The sequence below is a fragment of the Periplaneta americana genome, chromosome 7 (assembly GCF_040183065.1).
Source record: "Periplaneta americana isolate PAMFEO1 chromosome 7, P.americana_PAMFEO1_priV1, whole genome shotgun sequence".
In the NCBI taxonomy this organism is placed as follows: domain Eukaryota; kingdom Metazoa; phylum Arthropoda; class Insecta; order Blattodea; family Blattidae; genus Periplaneta; species Periplaneta americana.
This window is the reverse complement of record NC_091123.1, coordinates 94,973,860-94,990,625: the sequence shown is the minus strand read 5'-3', so window position 1 is coordinate 94,990,625 and position 16,766 is coordinate 94,973,860. Positions and strand designations below refer to the sequence as shown.

At 37.2% G+C, this 16,766-nt stretch overlaps 1 protein-coding gene across 1 annotated transcript in view; it reads right to left on the bottom strand.

Annotated features, from left to right (window-relative positions):
• Positions 1 to 15,151, bottom strand: part of Tmem214 (Transmembrane protein 214) — a 166,053-nt gene extending 150,902 nt beyond the window's left edge. The window contains exons 1-2 of the mRNA XM_069831090.1: positions 14,762 to 15,151; positions 3,789 to 3,979 (exon numbers count right to left, since the gene is read on the bottom strand). Coding sequence (XP_069687191.1) covers positions 3,789 to 3,979; positions 14,762 to 14,885 — 315 coding nt within the window. The 5' untranslated portion in view covers positions 14,886 to 15,151. The remainder of the gene's footprint in view (positions 1 to 3,788; positions 3,980 to 14,761) is intronic.
• Positions 15,152 to 16,766: the final 1,615 nt, after the last annotated feature.

Below are 16,766 nucleotides of genomic sequence, written 5' to 3'. Positions count from 1 at the left end.
TCACATCGATGTCTCATTGACCTGCGAACACGATCCCAAACTCCAGGAGTATTGCGTATGTCCTCAGAACATGCCACAATTCGATTCCGAAGGGATTCCAAATCAGGCACCGGAGACAAATAAACCAATGATTTTAAATGGCCCCACAAGTAGAAATCGAGAGGTTCAGAACAGGTGAGCGTGGAGGCCAAGCAATTGGGCCACCTCTACCTATTCATCGATCAGGAAACCTTCGATCCAAGTACCGGCGAGCCGTAGGTACAACTAATCGATCACCAATGATAACGGCCCACATGTTGAGGGAGAACCGCACCTGGTGATGAGATGGAACAGTTGCACGTGGGTTTTCATACGCCTGTACATGCCGATTGTGGAAATTTGTTATGCCATCTCGTGTGAACTGTGCTTCTTCTGTAAATAATACTAAGGCAGGAAAGTTCGGATTTACACCACACTGCTGCAAGAACCACTGACAGAACCCAACTCGTGCAGGGTAATCTGCTGGTGACAGGGCCTGTACACGTTGCAAATGATAAGGATACAATTGATACTCTTTCAACAGTCTCCAGACAGTCGTATGAGGAACATTGACTTGCAACGCTACCCTTCGTGTGCTGATAGAAGGAGTCATGTTCACAGCCTCCAGAATCTCCTCCTGTACTTCTGGAGTTGTAGATCTTGGTCGTCCCCTTACCAAACCAGGAGAGTTAAATTTTCCATACTCGCACAGACGGTAATGGAGACGTACAAATGTCTTCCGATCTGGACATTGTCGCTGTGGGTACCTCTCCTGGTACAAATGACGAGCCAGCGCAGCACTGCCGTCCGCCTTACCGTACATGAAGTGTATCTCTGCCAGCTCTTGATTTGAATACATGTTGCACAGTCTAACGCCTACACAACACTGAATGTAACCTTCGCCTTGGAATGAACTGTCAGAGTGCCCTCTTAATGTCTCCTTTGACGGCAACGACCTGCGGAAAGAAAAACGTTCTGGTGAATTTCAATGTTGTGAAGGCCATAACTCGGAAATAAAGCATTTCCGGACACATGTTGTAATGAACTATTTTGATTGTCTACATGTGGGAAATACATACCTGAAATTATGCCCCGTATTTTTTAAACACCCTGTATATAGACTACACCCCAAATCTGGCTATTAGCAATAGGCAGCTATAATGAATACCGATCAAAATACCCCTCATTTCTCGTGAAAAACAATTGAATAGACTACAGTGGACTATAGTGGACTTTATGTTGGCAGCAAACAGCTGGATACATTAAGAAGACTGATTGATTGAATTACAAAATAGTAAAAATATACATTCTTATAAAACGAAACTATTTTCATTAAAGACTCCTTCACATTGGATTAAATGTCAAAATAACATTATTACACAGAAGACACGATACGATACGAAATGACAATCAGGGAAACTCTGAAGATTGAAAAATTAACAACACAATTAGAAAATGAGATATTACAATAGTTTGAGCACTTTAACAGAATGGAAAGGAAAAGGTTGCCAAAGCGAATATTAAATTTAAAAGTGAAAGACAGATGACCAGTGGGAAGACCACGCAAAAGATTAATAGATCAAATTCAGAAGAACTTATAAGAACAGGGAAACAAATGGGTTGAAATAAACAGGAAAAAAGCTTGGGAAGACAGAGACGAATGGAGACATATTTGGAATCAATCTTCCAAAAGGAGGACACGATAAGAGGATGATGATGATGATGATGATGATGATGATGATGATGATGATGACACATTCTGTAACTCGATCTTCATTTAAGTATATCTTTGAAGACATTAAAAATAAATTTATTTAGAAAAGAAATTAAGCTTACAGTAATGTTAAATAATGTGTTAAATGTTATGTATGTACAATAATTTGATCGAAACACATCTGATGAGACGTTTTTGTTTACACTCTCCTCTCGAAAGTCTTGTGGAGTGATGATTGCAGTTACACTCACCTCCACTGCAGAGCAATGACCTCAAGGAGAACTGGTAGTCTTTGCAGCATTGCAACATGTTACATTTCGTATTCTCAAAAAACTTATTTGTCAGAACTTCATCGCATTGACTTGATCTATTACCTCTGTGAATTAATTATATACATATACACTATCAATTTCGCAGTTTACATCCCTAAAAACATTACTATGAATGCAGAAAAGTCTAAATTGGAATAAATCATGACATCTTGGCAAAATCCAGGCCAAATTGGCATCCTGAAAAGTCTTCAAAAGATCTGGAACAGGGGGGTCTAAATTCGGGACTGTCCCAGAAAAATTTGGACGAATGGTTATCCTTGAAAGGTAAATTGAAAAATAATTCACTTGAAATACCATTTTTACACCTGAAAATGATGAATGGCTTCAGTTTCTTGAACAGTTCTTTAAATGGTGCAGAGGTACAAGGAATGAGTAGTGGTAATGATGGGTAAGTTTCTTAACAAAGGATACAATTTTGCATCATATGATGTTAGAAAAACAACTGTTCATGACACTAAGCTTTCTTCAAGCTTCATAAAAATACTTTACGTTCTTCCAACAAATTCCAAACAGGTAAGTTACCTTGGAAAAGCACTTTAGTTTATAAATACAAATGTCATGTAGTAATCATAATATTTCTACCATGCAAAAATAAAATGCAGAGAAGAAAATTAGAGTATTAAGGTATTTTGGAGTAACTTCTCTTAATGTATCCAGCTGTTTGCTGACAACATAAAGTCCACTGTAGAGTATGGCAAAGTAAATTTAAATATTACTTCATCAGATAGTGTCACAACATCTGAGCTCACAGCTGGCCTTACAGTTAAGTGATGAATTTGTAAATTTAGTTATCTATTTCAGACTACCGGTACTTCTCAATAGAATTTCATATAGAAAGGTCTGCTTTGTTTTACGTTAGTACATTGCACACAGCCGCCACGGTGATCTAGTGGCTAGAGCATTGAACTTATAAGCCTGAGGACCCAGGTTCAATGCCCAGTGTACCCCCGATTTATAACTTGTGTTGGGCAACCTCTTGGTCCTGGTAACACAGAGGTTTTCTCTGAGAGCTCCATTCCTTGTGGCATCTCAACAAATCTCCATAACCAACTTATAGAGAGTGTAGCATAGACCAGCCGCCTATGGCGCATCCTGGGCAACAATTCTCGGTAAATTGGTCTACACAACTGGCTTCATATGCGTGAATGATGAACAATCAAGTACCCGTAATTCATTTAAGGGAAAAAAAAGTATGTTGCACACAAAGTTTTAAGATATGACTGCCAGTGGTACACTTGTGTGTTGTTAGCAACTCTACAGAAAATGAATAGGCCTATTCTAATGATCTGAATAGGGGAAGTTTAAATGTGCCTTCTGATGTACGTAACTATTAATTTGGGTATGTGTATGTCAAAGGTAATGCAGATTTTAGTTAGCTCAAAATCTGAAGACATATTTTGTAAAGTAAGAACCATAAACTTTTCTTTCTCTATGTAGGACGTTATGAGGTAATAAAGTGTGACAAATCTTTACAATATGATCTTATTTGTTTCTGTGGTAGGTCATTTGTTACTTAATATTTTGGATCTCACATTGTCATATCTTACTATTCAAAAATTTAAAAGAAACATCTCACTCAACATATAAATCTATAGGCTATAACAGTCTCATTATTAGTGTACGTTATCTCTGCTCTCTGTTGTAAATTTATAGAAGGCAATGTGAAAAATTGTAATAGCAAAACTCATACTTTCTTACATAATTCTACAAAAGATGCAACTCACCAATCTTACTGCCATTTCCAATGATTTTGGAGTAGGTGACTTCTCTTTAATTTCCTTTTTCTTCTCTGGTTGCTTTTTTGGTGGTTTTTTTGACTCATTTTCTTTAACACTGTTTTCTTTACCTGACGGTTTGCGATTTTCTTTATTGTTATCCAATGCTGTATACAAAGTTTTCACTTGAGCTAGTGGAACTGAAAAAAAATATATTATCATCATCATTATTATTACTATTATTATTATTATTATTATTATTATTATTATTATTATTATTATTATTATTAAACATTAAGACACAACTGATAATTATTACAATAAATATAAAACAGCACAATACTTTTATTTAGGCCTATATAAATTTTCATTCATAAATAAATGACAAACACAAACACTTCTAATAGTATGATGACAGAAGAGTGGAACAGAGAAAAATTCTCTCCGGCACCGAGATTTGAACCTGGGTTTTCAGCTCTACGTGCTGACACTCTAGCCACTAAGCCACACCAGATTCATATCCCGATGTCGGATTGAATCCTCTCAGTTTAAGTTCCATTTCTTGGGTTCCCTCTACTGGCCTACCCTCAACCACTGTGTCATAGACATATGACAGTGGCACAATGTTCACACATGTGCAAAGGTGCACTCGTTACTAGTGACTAAGTGGCCGGGATCCGACGGAATAAGCGCAGTCTTAAATCACAAAATGATTATTTTTCGCATATCATATATTACGATGTACTGAAGTACATATGATATTTCAGTGCAGAATATCATATGATGATGGAAGAGTGGGAATCCAGTGTTGCTTAGTGGCTAGAGCGTCAGCACGTAGAGCTGAAAACCAGGGTTCAAATCCCGGTGCCAGAGAGCATTTTTCTCTGTTCCACTCTTCCATCATCATATGATGACGCAGAAATTCTGCACTGAAATATCATATGTACTTCGGTACATCTTAATACATGATATGCGAAAAATAATCACTTTGTGATTTAAGACGGCGCTTATTCCATCGGATCCCAGCCATTTAGTCACTAATAACGAGTGCACCTTTGCACATGTGTGGACATTGTGCCACTGTCATTATGTCTATGACGCAGTGCATGAGGGTAGGCCACTAGAGGGAACCCAAGAGATGGAACTTAAACTGAGAGGATTCAATCCGACATTGGGATGGGAATCTGGTGTGGCTTAGTGGCTAGAGCGTCAGCACGTAGAGCTGGAAACCTGGGTTCAAATCCCAGTGCCGGAGAGAATTTTTCTCTGTTCCACTCTTCCATCATCATATGAAGACACAGAAATTCTGCACTGAAATATCATATGTACTTCGGTACATCGTAATATACTTCTAATAGTAATTGAAGTACACTGTTGTGGAGTAATGGTTAGCATGTCTGACCATGAAACGAGAGAGCCAGGATTTAAAACTTAGTTGGGACAAGTTACCTGGTTGAGGTTTTTTTCAGAGTTTTCCTTCTGCAAAACGTGCAAAAATTACACACTTCGGACACTCAAAGTACCATATAAAAAATGACATACTTTGGAGGTTGGTAGTGTAACAAAAAAATGTTGTTTGCCTCAAGAGGGAGAGCGAAACCTAGTGCTATGTTCATTAGAGAGAACTTTGACCCCAGCTGGACACATTCCCAAACACACCAGGTAACTGCACTTAGGTTTGCTGAAAATCCAGTTTTCGGTCATTATGCAGGACGCACCAACCAGATTGCCTCATATTTTAGATAATTTAGCCTATTTAGGAAAGATGTGCCCTGGACCTCTACTGAGGGAAGCAGTCACGTGCTTGTGAAATACAAATATACAGTAATACACAGATAAATGCTTGTATATGGGAGTGAAAAACATGGTAGCCTGGTCAATGCATCCTGCATAATATCCCAGTTTTCCAGCAAGGAATCCCTCTTGTTCACAGGCCAGCCTCTTCCACATGTCACTAGCCAGCAATCTGGGGATGCTATGGAATAATAATGGAATGGAGGTCAGACAGAATATTGTTGATGCCTGACATGGTTAAAGACGAGAACCTCAAGAAAAACACCAACTGCGACCTTGTTTGCCATAAGTGTCACTATGAAGGCCTAGCTGGCACGTGATCCTGGACTGCCTGTATGACAGGCCCAAAGTCTTCCTCAGCTACTGCAGGGAGCACTGTGTTATCTGGCATATCTAGATGTAACTAGGCCAACAGAATAGCTGACCTGGTTGGTCATATCTATCTGCCATGAAGACAGATGTCTGACCGTGAAACAGGTAAATTCAGGTTCAAATTCTAGTCGGAACAAGTTACTCAGATGAGATTTTTCCAGGATTTTCTCTCAACCCTTTAAGAGGAAATGCTGGTTAACTTTCGGAGCTGAACTCAGGATTCATTTGGTTGGTATTAGATCTATCATCTTCATTTCAGTCAGATGCTAGATAATCATCATAGTTGATAAAGAGTCGTAAAATAAACAAATTAATAATAAACCCTGACGATGGAACCTGTACATAGGCTAGTTCCAAAATACCCAAAACACCAATCCTGCTGAGAAATGTCTGCTCTTGGTGACAATGATGCCTACATGATTACAGCAGGAGAAAAACTGGCAAATCTGTATCGTGATCTGATCCACGACACCTCCCTTGAGGAAGTCAGGATAATATTTCTGGACTTAATGACAGAATTTCTTCTATTAAGAAAGCATTTCTGAATGCACCTACCTGTATTCAATAGTTTTGCAATATGGTGTCAGAAACACCCCTCCAACACGTTGGGGTACCTCGCTATTGGCATCAGCCTATATTACTATAGTGAAAAAGCAATTCAACATCTGAAATTCATGATGTTAATAGTTATCGACCAATAGCACTATTAAGCATGATAGCAAAAACCATGGAGTCCATGATCTCCAACAGATTAACTTGGTATTTAGAATCCCAAAATCTTTTATCACCAAGACAAGCCGGTTTTCGACAACTACACTCTACCAATGAACAAGTCATATGCCTCGGCCAAGAAATAAAAGACAGTTTTAAGAAAGAAGATACCTTGGCAATATTTATTGACTTTCAGTTAGCATATGACTCTGTTTGGAGAAATAAATTATTAGGGTCATTCCACGAGATGAGGGACATAAAGACAAAATTTTATATTTAATCGAAGAAACTGTTCTTTTGCATTAAAAAATTCTCCAATTCATTGACTTTATACAGCATGGTATAATTTTAATTTTGCCGGCATAATTTCTTTGTTCCCAACAAGCAAAGTCGACATGGCTGCTACAGAGGGATTCTGGTAAGATTACATCATTTGATTTTAGGACATAGCTATCAGAATATTAAATTCCATGAAGTTAGTGCTATATTACCTTTGAAAGTAATTGTTTCAGTGCCTGTATGTAGTAACAATGAGTGGAAATATAATCTATTAAAGTAATTATCCACTGTTTAAAGAAATACTTAGGTTATGTAACGTTTGTTACAAAAATATTAATTTTATTTAATAATTAGAAAACTGTTTTTTATTTTAAAATGAAACTTTGTATTATCTTACTTCCTCATGTAAGCTACATAAATACTAGACATTCTGATTTTTAAAATAATAATTTTATATAAATTCTGTGTAACAAACGTTACATCAAATAGTAACAATCGTTGCATAACAATGTGGTAACGTTTGTTACACAAAAAATAATAAGATAATCAGATGTAATACATGAAATTATAGATTAATGGCCTATGTTTGGTAAGCTTATATTTAAAATAAGACAATTTTTTAGTACGTTTTCATGTTTGATGGGCCATATATGCATTTCAGTATGAAAAAAGCTCCAAAACCTGCTACTGAGAGAATGCGTGAGTACAGAGCTAGAATGGACACAGAAAAAACTCAAGAGAGACTAGAAAAGTGTCGTAACATTATGAGGAAACTTAGGAAAAAGCCAAAATCAAAATCGGAAAAATCTACAGAGAGAGAAGCCACTAGGAAGCGAGTACAAGAATATCGTAGAAGACAAAAAGCAAGAGTTTTAAGTTAATGTATTTTGAAAGACGGTTCTTCAGGAAGTCCTCCTTATAAGAGTGCAAATTCTTTTGGAAAGGCCATAAAAAGAGCACAAAGAAACCTTCCAAGGAGCCCTCGAAAACAAACAGCCGTAGTAAGAAAGCTTGCCGAATCATTTAATCTATTAGTACAGCCAGCAAAACATTCCACATCTTCTACATTGTCTATTACTGCAGATACTATGAAAATGGTGAAGGATTTTTATGAATGTGACGATGTTTCCCGCCAACTCCCTGGAAAAAAAGATTTTATTATAATACGTGAGGATGGAAAGAAAGAATATATGCAAAAAAGACTGCTTGTATATCATTTGCGTGAAGTATACACACTTTTTCAAGAGCAGAATCCAAATGTAAAGATTGGTCTATCAAAATTTTGTGAAATACGACCGAAACATGTCAGGTTGGTCTCTGATAAGGATCAGATAATGTGCTGCTGCCCTTACTGTGGAAATACGCAGTTAATGATTTCAGCAGCGCCCTGGAAAACAAGTGAAAAACCAAAAACCATCCAGGAGCTTCTGAAAGAAACAGTTTGTCAAACTGAAAATAACAACTGTATGAAAAGAAGTTGCCAAGAATGTGGAGATATTGAATCCACGCTGATTACAAAAATTGATGATGACTGTGATGAGGTTCACACCAAGCAATGGGAAGGTGGACATCTGGTTCAAAAGATATGTCTATAAATGAATTCTTCACTTATTTCAAGAATCAGCTAATGCAACTATCCAATCATATATACAATAAAAGAAGACAATGGAAGGAACAGCAGAAACAAAAATCATCACTACAACCAGGACAGCTGATTCTCCTAACAGATTTTGCTGAGAACTATGTAGCAAAATTTCAGAATGAAGTTATGGCAACACACTGGACACACACATCAGCTGAAACATCAACGACAATCTATACTGCAGTTTGCTATTTCCTAAAATCTTCTACTGATGATGTCGCAACAATATGTTTAGCAGTCATTAGTGATACACAGAGTCATGGCACTGCTGAAGTTGCTGCTTTCAATGAAATCCTACTAAACTACCTGTCTACATTAAAGCAGTCTCCTATAACTTCAGTTTATCTGTGGATTGATGGTGCTGCACAACATTTAAAAAACCGGAAGGCAATATCATACTTGTGCACATTATCCAAAATTCTAGGATGTAATGTTGAGTGGAACTATAACGAGTCTTACCATGGTAAGGGCCCACACGATGGTGTTGGAGCTACCCTTAAACGCAGTGTATGGAAGCGAGTTTTACAAGGAAATGCTACCGTGCAAAATGCTGAGCAATTTTATGACATCACAAAATCTAACATTTACAACATACATTGTTTTTATGTCCCTGCTGGTAAAATTGACTCAATTGCTGCAAAATATATAGAAGAATGGAAAAGTGCATTGCCAGTGGTAGGAATCCAACAAGCCCGATGTGTGAAAATTGCTGCACCAAACACAGTTGGGCTCTTCTCAAATACTGGAGATGTTGAACCATTTAAGAAACATAAAATAAAAGAAACGCAGGAAGAAACAAGCAGTCCTACAAAATCTACTCATTCCATTGATCATGCCATGAATTCAAAATTTTCAGAACTATCAGTTGGTGATTACGTATTGGTTCATTATCCACAAACTGGACAATATTATGTCGGACATATAATCCTTCTCAATTATGTGAGTAATATGTGTAGTGTACAATTCATGAGAAGAAGAGAAGGAAAGAACACTTACTTTGTGTACCCAACAAATGACGATATAGATGAAATATCCCCAGACCTAGTTTTAAGCACATTGCCTAAACCTAAGGAAGTTAGGGGAAAATTTATTTTCAACACAAATTTTACTGTGCTAGTTGAGTAAGAATGTTATTGTACTCTCAAAAATTACCTTTTTTTTAAATTATCACTAGGATGTTCTTTACAAACTGTTCAATTCTGACTCTGTAACGTTTGTTACACTGTTGTAACGTTTGTTACTCTAAGTTTTTAATTATTTTCAAGTAACATACATCTGTAGAATTAAAAACGTTTATGTCATTTAGTTCTGTAATCTTCCTAGATTCAAGCTGTATTTTTTTTATCTGACATAAAATATTGTAAGAACAGAGAATCACAACAGTCTTTCACAACTTGAGAATCCATGTCCTTTGATGTAACGTTTGTTACATTTTTTCAAATTGTAAACCCAAGAACATGCATCATCACAGTATTATATTTTTGGTACTATATAATCTTCACACTATCCTCTATTACCAGGTATGTTCCAAAGCATTGCTCTTGTCTACAGTTGACTGCAGAAAAATGTCAAATGTTCAAATCCATGTAAGAATGTAACGTTTGTTACAATGGAATGACCCATTACTAAAACTCAGAAATTAGGTATCTCCAGCAATATGTTCAGATGGATATCAGAATTCCTTAGTCAAAGATTCATTGCCACTAAATTCAATAACTCACTTTCTAGTTACAGACAAACATATCGAGGTCTACCTCAGGGCAATGTCCTCAGCACAACTTTATTCAATATTTATATAAATGACTTACCCTATTAGAGGAATCAAACATGAAAACAGCACTATTTGCAGATGATATAGTTTTGTGGACTTCCGGATCTTACAGACATAGAGACAAAATTCAAAATTCTGCTCTTAAAGCTCTAAATCAACTACATGTATGGAATACATCAAATTTGATGACACTCAATTTAAGCAAAAGTAACTACCAAATATTTTCACTCGGTAAAAAAGAAAGAGAATTCAATATCCAATACAATGGCCAACACCTTCCTAGGACTTATGAATCCAAATATCTTGGAGTTATTTTCGATAGTAAGTTAACATGGAGCAACCATTTGAAATACATTTCTGAAAAAGCTCGTAAAAGATTCTCCCTTCTAAAAAGACTACCAGGAAAGAAATGGGGATGCTCTAGGAATACTTTGAACACTACATACAAAATGTTTATACAGCCAGTGCTGACATACTGCGGAGATATTTTAATTACTTCAACTTTCATAAACGACATAGAATATGTTCAAAACCAAGCTCTCAGACTCATTACTGGTGGAATCAAAACAACTCCAATAGATTCTATGAGATTCCTCACTAATATTAACAGCATCAAAATGACAATAGAAGAAAAAGCACTGATTCAATATGAAAAACATATCAGATTACCAGGAAACAATTGGCATTCATACAGTCCTCTCTGCAGATTGAAAACTCAAAAAAGTTTCATATCCATTGTTCAAGAATTAAAACAGAAAATCAATATCCCAAATTTAAAAGAAAACTTAAAAATTAAACCAAACCCTTTAACTCTATTAAATATAGAATATAATCTAAATTTAACGGAAGAAATACTGAAATCAGAAGTAAACACTGCAATACTGAAACAATTGTCTTTAGAGACAATTAATATTAGGTACCAGAGACCTGCAAGAGAGCGATGCTTAACGATATCCGAGATCGGTTTTTCCGAATGCTCTTCGTGTCTAATCGCTCGAGCTCGGGTTTGGCCTGCGCTCGCTCAAGCTCACCCGGGGGATCGCTCCCCTGTCAGAACGAGCGCTCGCTTCAACCACTGTACGCGAAGCAGTATGCTACAGTACTATGTAGTTCAGCATTGGTAAAAATCGAATGCATTCATTTGATTATCAAAACCATTCGAAATAATAGAAATATTCACAATATCACTTGATTATTAATTGATTTTGCTTACCACCACAACAAGCTGTATGAAGTTACACAAAATATGTACTCGCATAACAGAATATGTTCCATTTTAAGATAATGATAAGAGCTTCGAGTTCAGAATCATATGACGCAAAAATAGAATGATAAGCTTCGAATGTTCTATGTGGTTGTAGCGTACTGACTCTTCTAACAGCCCCAGTATCTGACCCTGATCTTTATTAAATTAAACACCTGACCTACATGGTGATAAGAAAAGAGAGCGCTGCTCTCAGGCTATAGGCCTACGTATAGAATGACTAATTAACATACTGCAATGTTATTGAACAATTCATTCATGCATTCGAATGATTTAATCCTACAATGGAATAATCATAGAAATCATTTGATTGTTTTCAACAATTATATATTTTAGTGGAAATTTAATTAATTATACATTTTTCTTTGTTTAAATTTAAACAGCCTGAAATGATTTTCTGCATAAATATATTTCATTCCTACTCAGTTTAACATTTAACTTCAAAAACAAACTGACACAGAAATTTAATCGTGATAATATTGTAAATGCAAACTAAATGTTTGGTTATATTACTATAAAATGTATATAAAACCGAGAAATTACATTTAATACGTGACAACTAAAAATGTCTATCGAAGTATGAAATGCAAATAATAAATTAGTAGCGTTATATTTTGTTTCATCTCGAACGTAATATGAACTTTACTCATTAACTTGGGAATATTTTTATTTTTTATTTTAGTACGTTATTTTACGACGCTTTATCAACAGCTTAGGTTATTTAGCGTCTGAATGAAATGAAGGTGATAATGCCGGTGAAATGAGTCTGGGGTCCAACACCGAAAGTTACCCAGCATTTGCACGTATTGGGTTGAGGGAAAACCCCGGAAAAAACGTTAACTAGGTAACTTGCCCCGACCGGGATTCGAACCTGGGCCACCTGGTTTCACGCTGACCGTTACTCCACAGGTGTGGACAATCCTATGTACTTTAAGGTATTCTTATCGCTTACTTCTCCGAATTTAGTCCAAGCAGAGCTAGTAGGTAACTGCTTTCCCTTTTTTTCCACTATGCTGACTCTGCTGATTTAACTTTATTTTCGGCATATACTTTTGACATCGTGTCTTGTAATCTTTTACCATCAACAGAGACGGTGTCCGAGCCTCTGCTTGAGATCGACGTCGATACTACTGAATCATCTTCAACATTCGTTTTGATGAAACGTACTGATTAGACAAGCCTACAATTCACCTACTGCTTACTGCTACCGGAAGAGCACTCATGAACACCGAGCGCTCGTCGTCAGACCCGATCGCTCGTTGTGTTGCTTTCCTTCGTGATTTATCGGAACTATTCGTATATGATCGCTATTCATTCAGTCAGTGCCTTCCTGGACTGATAACGATATCCCGCGCTCGCTCTCTTGCAGGTCTCTGTTATGTACCCTCCACAAAACTGGCTTCATTTATACACCGACGGATCCTTGATCTCCAGAGAACAAGGTGCCGGTTCAGGTGTTACGTGCTGTCTCTTCTCACTTTATAGATCTCTTGGATATGGAACAACAAGTTTTGATAGTGAAATCATTGCAATAAGTGAATGTCTCAGAAATCTTCTATGCCACATCAATAAATTTAGGAATGCAGTTATATTGTCAGACTCCAAAGCAGCTATTCTATCAATAGTCTCTAAACACACACCTTCATCTCAAACAGCAGAAATAACTAAAATGCTCTCTTAATTAATATCATTCAATAAAAGAATTGTATTCCAATGGATACCATCCCATTGTGGAATCCTGGAAAACGAGAATGCGGATGCTTTAGCAAAGAAGGGCAGCACCGCACTTACAGACCTGTTACTAAATCTATGTATTACTCTGTGAAGAGATTTATTAAATCTACATACTTAAATTTCAACAAACAAAATTTGATAACAGAATCCCAAGGGAAAAAATGGAACTCTCTGCATCAAAATTCACAGTTAATTCCTGATTTACCACGAAAATCGTCTGTAGCTGCATTTAGATTGACAACAGGCCATGATTGTTTGGCTAAACACCTGCATAGAATTGGAATATATCAGTCCCCTAACTGCCCATTGTGCAACTCAAACCAAAAAATGGATTCGGAGCACCTCAAAATCTGTGCTTCATTGGCTGGTCATGATAATATCTTTGAAAAATATTGGAGTGCAAGAGGTCAAATGACTTTATCGTCAAACACCTGGCATTAGAAAACAACAACAACATCTGAAATCCGTGTATCTACCTCTGAAAATCGCTACAGACGTCACTGACACAGTGCAGAAGTCAGCAAATGAAATGTCTGGGTCAGTGGCCAAGCATGTGCTACTAAATTATCAAATATTCTTCTAACGAAATCGGAGTATATAAAGGTGAAAAGTTTATGTAGTTTTCCAGTTCAGAGACGAATTACCTTTGGAGACCACGAGCAGTGTCATCAATGAAATATGCTCAATGAGATCTTGTTTTGTAGAAAGGTCTTTCTCAACGTACAAAAATGTGCTGAAATATAACAGATAGAGTTTCACTCTAGAAAACTTAGAAATATCCCTGTGTCCAGCAACACTGCCAAAATGTGAACTCTCTACAGTTTCTATATTTTAGCATAGTGTATTAAAGATAGTATAATTGGAAGAAATCATAGGCCTATACTTTTCATTGAAATGCTATAAAATGTCAAAATAGCTGTGCAAAAATGTGGATTATGATCCCAAGTTCCCGTATTATGTGACAGTATACGAAATATTGCTTTATTTTTTTTTCTTGTTAGGCTTCTCTTCCACTTCATAGCATCGCAAATACATAACGATCTGGTCACTTTCTCACTTAACAAACACATTTTCCTCAAATAGCCTGTCGAGTATTAGCAACAAAAAGGTTGTTAATGTCTAGATATAATTACTAACACGCCCAACTGATGTTCGTTCACCCCATGAAGTACAACAATGAAGTTCAAATTCTGACCTTATGATCTAAATAATTCCCTCAACTAACCCACTAACCTTGTCACATACCTCAGCTTAAAGCTATCTCCTCATTTAACCCATCTAAACCATAAAGAAACTTAAATCACACGTCAGTCCTGTGTGTGGTGCGGGGAGATATCGAAGATTGGCCAAATATATTATGCTACCTATTTTCACAATATATTTGTAATAATTAATTCATATAATACACAACTTACGTATATCTTCCACTTTTGGTGCATTTTCAACGAATTTCTTTCTCTCACTTTTGGTTAACTTTTTCGACGTTTGGCCCCCTTGTTTCTGTTTACTTTTACCAACTACTTCCCACTGCCCAGACATTGTACAGTACTTATTATGAAAGACACTCTCCTTTGTAAATGCAAATTCCAGTCAATTTCGCACAGCTGTCAATATTGGACTTTCCTTTCTGCTACGCTGTCATTGCCAACATCCCCGGCCACTTCGTGTCACTTTGAATGAACAAGGCGCACGTTGGCACAGTGTCGCCAAATAGCGAAATCAAAATGTTTCCATTTCCTGTTTAGAATTTCCCCAAGACCAGGATTTTTCCTTTTTACAAAGCCCGTTTCAGAAGTCCCATTAGACCCTTGCAGAGTTACTACACTTTCTAGTCTAAACTCTCTGACATTTATTTTAAAAGTAATAATCTGCAATCATTCAATTCAACGTCATACTACAGTCTAGTATATACTTACTTACTAGCTTTAAAGGAACCCGGAGGTTCATTGCCGCCATCACATAAGCCCGCCATTGGTCCCTATCCTGAGCAAGATTAATCCAGTCTCTACCATCATATCCCACCTCCCTCAAATCCATTTTAATATTATCTTCCCACCTACGTCTCGGCCTCCCCAAAAGGTCTTTTTCCCTCCGGCCTCCCAACTAACACTCTATACTAAAAGCCAGGTTATGAACCGACGAACCAGGAAGTAGTTCGATGGGCGAGAGGAAAGTGCGGGTTAGAGGGGTAGCCTGTGCAGTGATGACACGTTGAGTATGGGGGATGGAGGGGAGAACGAGAACGGAGCTTTTCATTGGACCTCGCGTGAAAATGTCGTCTGCTAACGAAAATCTGGCAACGGAATCACGGAGACAGTGTAGCCAGTTCATTTGCAGTACCACGTGCATTACGGGTCGCATTTCGTACCAGCGTCATTAGCTCGTGCTTTCTTAAAACAGAAATGCATATATACTAAAAGCCAGGTTATGAACCGACTAAACCGGAAGCAACGTTCTGTTGGTCTCTTTCTGAGCTCTGTTGCCACATAGTGGGGCGAGATTCAAAGCGTGTTCAGCGTTTGTCACCGATATGTTTAAAATAACTACTGTATATAGTTCTCGATAACACTATCCACAATATTAGTAATTAAAATTACTGTTTTAAGAAAGCACGAGCTAATGACGCTGGTACGAAATGCGACCCGTAATGCACGTGGTACTGCAAATGAACTGGCTACACTGTCTCCGTGATTCCGTTGCCAGATTTTCGTTAGCAGACGACATTTTCACGCGAGGTCCAATGAAAAGCTCCGTTCTCGTTCTCCCCTCCAACCCCCACACTCAACGTGTCATCACTGCACAGGCTACCCCTCTAACCCGCACTTTCCTCTCGCCCATCCAACTACTTCCTGTTTCGTCGGTTCATAACCTGGCTTTTAGTATAGACCAAAGACGTTATAATAGTATACTAGACTCACACAGAGCGCTGGTGTGCTGTCGAAAATTGAAACCAGTCTGCGCATGTTTACGCCGCCATGCTACTGGTAGAAATAGAGCGGTAAACATGATTGTCATACTTGTCCTTTGTTTTGTCTCGGGTGTTTTAGTGAATAGTGTGAAAGTAATGGCAATATAATTTTGAAAGATGATATATTATCGCCGCGGACTCATGCTTAACATGTCGGCATCATACAATAACGTGCGGTGTGGTTTAAAAAAATAATTTTGCCGACCGATTGTTGCTCTGTAGGTTTCACTCTAAGCGTCACGTTGTCACGTCTACTTTCTCGATAAGAATAAGCACTAGTTTGTTATATTGTTAAATGGCTATTATTATTATTATTATTATTATTATTATTATTATTATTATTATTATTATTTCATATACGAGTACATTGGCTTTCTTAACTCTTAATAATAACTCTTTAATAATAATTTTTAATCACATACCTTAATGTTCGTCCTCAGCACAAGACATTG